Raw genomic sequence first — 6,073 nt, forward strand, 5'->3', positions numbered from 1 at the left:
TAGTTGTTGGTTTTAACCATGAATGAGGCAATGGATGTTATTTTCTTTTCAATGAGGTTCCTTGTTACATGTTCATTGCTGGATTTATGGAAAACCATCAACTAATATTGCACATCCATAATTATTATAATGGATATAATTAAAGAAGCATTACACTCTAACATTAATTAGAAGTGTAATGCAAAAAACTGGGTTTTTACACCTATTTTGAATTTTACTCAAATACAAATACAGATACAAATACCGGTCTGTTATTATAGTTATTATATAATTCCATCTAAAATTTAGTCTTTGGAGTTTTTGGTAAAATCATTTCAGATTGATTTTAACAGCTTTATGTGTTTGTAGAAAAAAGAGGTAAAATTATTGAACTTGTAAAATACACTGATTTTGTTTAAGTTATCACATGATTGGGTGCCAATAGGTAATCTGCAGAAATGTTTTGGTTTACTGTTTATATGTGTAGCTAAACATGTTGCAGATTTAACAACTATATAAAAACGTAAAAGAATGACGGTATAAAGATGCATTAAAAATAAAAGTAGAAGTTTTGAAAACAATAAATTCTAATTATTTAAATTAACTTTTTTTTGTTGAAATTGTAATTTTTTTTAAAGGGCAATTACAAATTCAGATGTCCGGCTTTAGTGGAGGGAACCAAGCAGTGTAATAAAGAGTGGTCGTACCAGGAGGTGCGCAGACTGGCTGATCTGACTGTGGAGGAAATGCAGCACTTTGAAGAGAGCATGGCCCGTCTGGCTCTTGCAGACCACTGTGAGGTTCAGGAAGTAAGTGACCCAGTTATTTATGTTTTAATTTGTTTTTCCTTTTTAATGTTTACAGCTTCTTGATTTCAGTGAAATCCAGTGGACTCAATATTTTTTTAATATTGTGGTTGGGTTTCTCTTAAAAATGTCCCTTCATTTATTTTCACATCAGTGTCCACAGTGCAAAACAAGTGTGGAGAGGATGGATCTGTCTAACCTGTGTGTAAAGTGTGTCGTATGCACAGCTGTTCAAAAGAAGAAATTCTACTTCTGCTGGCAGTGTCTGAAACCATGGAAGGGTTCAGGCCCTCGATCTGACCGCTGCGACAACGACGGCTGTGAGAACAAGGACCTGCAACTTCTGCAGACATGTAAAACCATTGATCTGCCTGAAGTAAAGGGCGTCACCAGCTGCCCCGCCATCAGACTCTGTCCTACATGTGGCCTGAGGGTGGAGCATAACAGAAAACACTGCAAAAATATCAAATGTCCTCGCTGCAAAATGGAGTTCTGTTTTGTCTGCCTGAAACTAAAGCGTGAATGTTCCAGTTCACCATACAGAATGTGCCCCAGTGGGGTCGCGCCAAGGCAGACCTCCATCCCTGTGTGGAGGAAAACATGAAAACAAGAATGAAGTGTATGTGTAACTCGGGTTCTTTCGTCTTTTGGTTTCTCTGTCTTCCTTTTTCATTATTGGGCTCTACTGGGCTAGCTTTGGATGAGCTTGCTTAAAAAAGAAAGCTCTAAAGGTCAACTTGTCTTTGAATACAGTTTTTAACCATCAATATTTTTGGTAACCTTTCTTTAGCTGAGACAAAAGATGGATTTTCTTGATACTGTGGGGTCTGCAGATATCTGACATTTTCATGGTGATTAAAGTTGCTGTAAGACCAAGAGTCTGACAGACACCATCTCAACATGTGACTGTCACTGCTGCTTCTTCTGATGCATCATGATATCTGATACTTCTTTTGCTTTAAGGTGTTTACGGTGTCCACAGGAAATGGAATCTCATTACTATACAAATCCTGTAAATCTCACCACTGGCAGCCTCAGATTCTTTGGCATAAAAACATCTAAAGTGCACTTCTACGTTTTTAATTGCCCTCACAGTCTCAAAAGGATTTTCACAAGATGGGCTAAGTGCTAGAAAGGGATAAGTGATAGAAACAGTAAGAAAACAACAAAGTGCAAAGATGAATGAGGAAAAGCACCAGATCCTTGTATAAGCTTTTTAAATTGCAGTTATCCTTTGTAATATTCACATTTGAAACATACAGTTTCTGACATTGCATAAAATAAATCTATTATACTAAATGTCTGTCTTATGGTTCTTATGGTTGTCTTAAGATTGTTGGGTTTTTGTCTGTTTTTGGTATTATTATACGGTCTTTACCTTGCAATATAAAGCTTCTTGAAGACTGTTGTTGTGATTTGGCGCTATATAAATAAAACTGAGTTGAACTGAATCTGAATAAATATTAAGATATAAGATGTGCAATAAATATTTTTTTAAAGGTTGGTGATGTGTAGCCTGCTGTAGTCAGGAACCTCCAGATTAGAGCAACAGCTGATGCCAGCTATTGTTGGGAACAGAAATACTAAGAACAGAACAGTTTGGGAAGAGAAAGAAAGCTGCTGAGTTTGCACCTGTAGAATAGGAAAATGCGCATTTATAACAATTAACATTTCCGACACGCCTTGAACCCATCACTGATCCGGCAGAAGCGAAAGAGAAAGCGATAGTCGGAGTGTTTTTAACTGCACGGGAGATTGAGATATCCTAATGCTCCTATAGTGAATGAACTATTTTATTAACAAATATCTGAAGAAATGTCTTAAAACTGTGTTGAAGGCAGGCCTACATCTTTGGCTTACTTTGATTTATTTTTAAAATAATCGCGTTTGTTTCTGCCTCCAACAACAATTTCTTTGTAGATCGTCACAGGGGCAGAAAATGCGTTTATTTGGTCGACATGGTTTCAAGAACATCTCTACCTCTGTGGGTAAGATTTGTAGTGAATTTCGAAGTATTTATTTATTTTTGGTTAATTGTTCTTCTGTGTGTTCTCTATATAAAGTGTTTCCTACGCTCTTCAGACGTCTTTAAATTCAGCCTGGAAACGCTGTTGAAAGAGGAACTGTCCTTTACTCAGAGCGTCTTCAATTGAGCTGCTTTATTATTAAGAGTTTACTGACATATGATGAGAATTTATACACCTTGCGCCATTTGTAAGGACGTGCCTTTCTTAACCTGCTAGGTACCTGACAAGGAATGTCAATGTCAATTTGTAAATGTCAGTGTTTTCTATAGCACATTTACAAGCAACAGCAAAGTTAACCAAAATGCATTACAAGTTAATTAATGAACAATAGAAACTAAATACAATAAAAACGAAACGTGAGAAGACGCAAATACATTATATAGTGACAACATAAACAACATTTAAAAAAATCTGATGGTACTTAAGCGGAACTCGAATGAAAAGCCAGGGTTAAAAAAATGAGTTTCAAGATTTAATTAATTCTATTATTTAAAAATTATTCTTGGTATTAAAGGTTAGCAAATGTAGATCAAATCATTGACTTCAATGGATTGTAGAAAAGACGCAAAAGGGAACGAGCTATTTTCTGACGACCTTCTGCTTGTGTTGGCAGTTTATGATGCACACTCATGTTCTTATTCTGCAATTTACAGAAGCTAAATACCATGGGCTGGTAAACCAAGGTGCGACATGTTACCTGAACAGTGTGCTGCAGGTGCTGTTTATGACCGAAGACTTCAGAGAAGCTGTGAAAAGGTTTATTATTGTCACATATGTACATTTAATGGGGTTTATGGTTCATTTTTATTACTTATGGGGACTTTGTCTTTGTTTAGGTCCTCCAAACAAAATGTTGGCATTGGGCTTCTTGGTGCCCTTACAGACTTGTTTGATAATTTACAGAAACATACAGCAAACACACACAAAATAATAACCCAGCTGGGCATCAGCAGAGGTACAGTATGATAACACACAGACAACAAAACCTTTGAATAATGTTTTTGATGTTTCATGTTTTTGAGAAACTTGATCAGTTTACACAACATTTTGAGGGTTTATGATTGGCATTTGTTGTGAATAATTATGGGGTTATATATTTTTTTAAATTAATGAATATGTTTGTTAAAGACATGCACATATTTCTTCACCCAGTGTATGAACAGCGAGATGCTGCTGAATGCATCGAGAAGATTTTAACAATGACCAGTCCCGTGGCATCACAGGTAAGGTCTTTGTCAATATCAAATGGAATCGTTTGGTTTGAAAATAATACTTAATAATATGTTTTTGTTCATTTATGTTTTCAGATCTTCCACGGTCTGTTAGCAAACCAAATCACCTGCTCTAAAGGTCATAAAGAGACTGACAGAGATGCACCATTTTGGCATCTTCCTCTGTCATTGGTGGATTTTTACAATCAAGACTACAGTGTAGTAAGTGCATAACAAACTTCTCAGCATGTTTCTGTTTTCAGGACTCACAGCTGCAACAAGTTCACATAATATTGCCAGTAACATATGTGTTATTCTATCATTTTCTTAATAAACACTTTTGTTTGATTGGGAACTATGTATCTACTTTGAGGACACATAAAAATCAGATGATGCCTTAGATCCTGCTTGTGTCGAAACATATTAATTAATATTATTTCTGAAAATGTTTCTTTTTTAAAAATATATTTCTTATTACTTTCAATGCATTACAAAACAAACATAACACAGTTGACTTATAGTCTCATGAGTCATGTAAATATCCTAAGTCAGAAAATGCAACAAATGTATCTTTTAGTGAGAAATTATAGGAAAAGGTAAACCTAATCCAATGTTTTGTAGAAAAACAAAATAGAGTTTTTGATGTGATTTTTGTTTGTTTTGTGGAAAATGGGTTAGCGAGTGGTGGCTGAAGGTTTTAATGGCTATCATCCAAACTTGAAAACCATGGCAAAATACTAGCAACCAAAGGAATTTCAACAAGTTTTTTGGTTCAGCATCTTTGTGACCAGTTTCACCCAGTGACTGCCAGCAACCGCTAACTGGGAATACACACTTTCCAACACTTATCAAGTATGTGAGCCTGTGTTACTGAGGTCTTAGAGAGTTCATGTCTGAATACTACAAAAAAATGTTGAAGCTGAACCAAGATTAGGTGAAATTTTACATACTGGATCTAAATCCCACTGAGGTAAACTGCCAATGAAATTGTAGACCTTTCAGTTTGTCTTCAGATCTGTCCAGTACCTTTTTTTCTTTTTCTGACACATCTAATCAACTCTACAGTCCAAGTCCTGAGTTCACTGATATGTGTTCATGGATGTTGGAATTTTGGTTTGTTTTTACTGTTTATATCTCTCTTCAAAAGACAATATTATGTCTTTTAAAGAGGTCATGAATTATTAATGTTAACAATGCCCTTGAGAAAACCTTTGTGAACACTGAGCTCTTCGGCACATCTTTATCAAAGCTGCTTCTGAATTAGTTTTCATTTTTCAGGTGAACGGCATCGAGGAGTTTTTCAGACCTACATGTCTAAATGGAGAACACCAGATGTACTGTGACCGCTGCGGTCACAAAGTTGATGCTACTATTGTAAATGAAGAATTTTTTGTGATTTCTGAACATTGATATTGATTTAATGAAATTATAACGAAATGACACACATTAAAAACCCATATTTTTCACTCAGACAGATGTAATAAAACATCACCCAGATGTTTTGATTCTGCTGCTGAAGAGGTTTGAGTTCAACTACAGTTACATGTCCTACTTCAAAACCAGCTGTTTTGTGGAGGTTCCCTACAGCCTGCAAATACCAGGGGTATTTACAAAGTGTACTTTAATATTTGATCAAAATCATCTTCATTTTCTTTCTCACTTTGTTATTTTTTGTCCTCTGTGATCAGAGTGAGGTGTACGAACTGTACGCAGTTGTGGATCATTTTGGTGGTGTGAGAGGTGGCCATTACAGCGCAACAATCAAAACCCAGGATGAAGACAGATGGTATAAGTTTGATGATACCCAGGTCACACCGGTAAGGCTGATCGCGTTTTCTTCAGTGTAATTGAAACACGTTCCAAAATTACTGTATTGTATGTTTATGTATAAACATAAAAGAAAATTTCATCATGTTATATTTGGTTTTTTTCCTTCATAGCTTGATTACCAACCATTCCAGGAGAAGTAGGTTTTTGTCTTTCCTCTTGTCCTTGCTATAGATTAATTTGCAAATATATCAATATTTAAAGTTTATTTAAACACAAATAT

The 6,073-nt window shown here is 35.6% G+C and overlaps 2 protein-coding genes across 3 annotated transcripts in view; both read left to right on the forward strand.

Moving 5' to 3' along the window:
- LOC102197662 (uncharacterized) overlaps positions 1–2,084 on the forward strand; it is a 4,551-nt gene extending 2,467 nt beyond the window's left edge. For both annotated transcript variants that reach the window (XM_005754531.1, XM_005754532.1), the window contains exons 6-7: positions 618–788; positions 940–2,084. In XM_005754531.1, the coding sequence (XP_005754588.1) occupies positions 618–788; positions 940–1,389 (621 nt within the window). In that variant the 3' untranslated portion in view covers positions 1,390–2,084. The remainder of the gene's footprint in view (positions 1–617; positions 789–939) is intronic.
- A 426-nt stretch (positions 2,085–2,510) lies between these two features.
- LOC102198422 (ubiquitin carboxyl-terminal hydrolase 47-like) lies at positions 2,511–5,993 on the forward strand. Its single transcript, XM_005754534.1, has 9 exons — positions 2,511–2,773; positions 3,466–3,568; positions 3,649–3,767; positions 3,965–4,035; positions 4,120–4,245; positions 5,302–5,397; positions 5,495–5,626; positions 5,712–5,840; positions 5,964–5,993. Exons 1-9 carry the CDS (start codon positions 2,725–2,727, stop codon positions 5,991–5,993), a joined length of 855 nt encoding a protein of 284 aa, XP_005754591.1. The 5' UTR covers positions 2,511–2,724.
- The last annotated feature ends 80 nt before the right edge of the window (positions 5,994–6,073 follow it).

The sequence above is a fragment of the Pundamilia nyererei genome, unplaced genomic scaffold, assembly GCF_000239375.1.
Source record: "Pundamilia nyererei isolate P.nyererei 1_Seehausen unplaced genomic scaffold, PunNye1.0 scaffold00583, whole genome shotgun sequence".
Lineage (NCBI taxonomy): Eukaryota > Metazoa > Chordata > Actinopteri > Cichliformes > Cichlidae > Pundamilia > Pundamilia nyererei.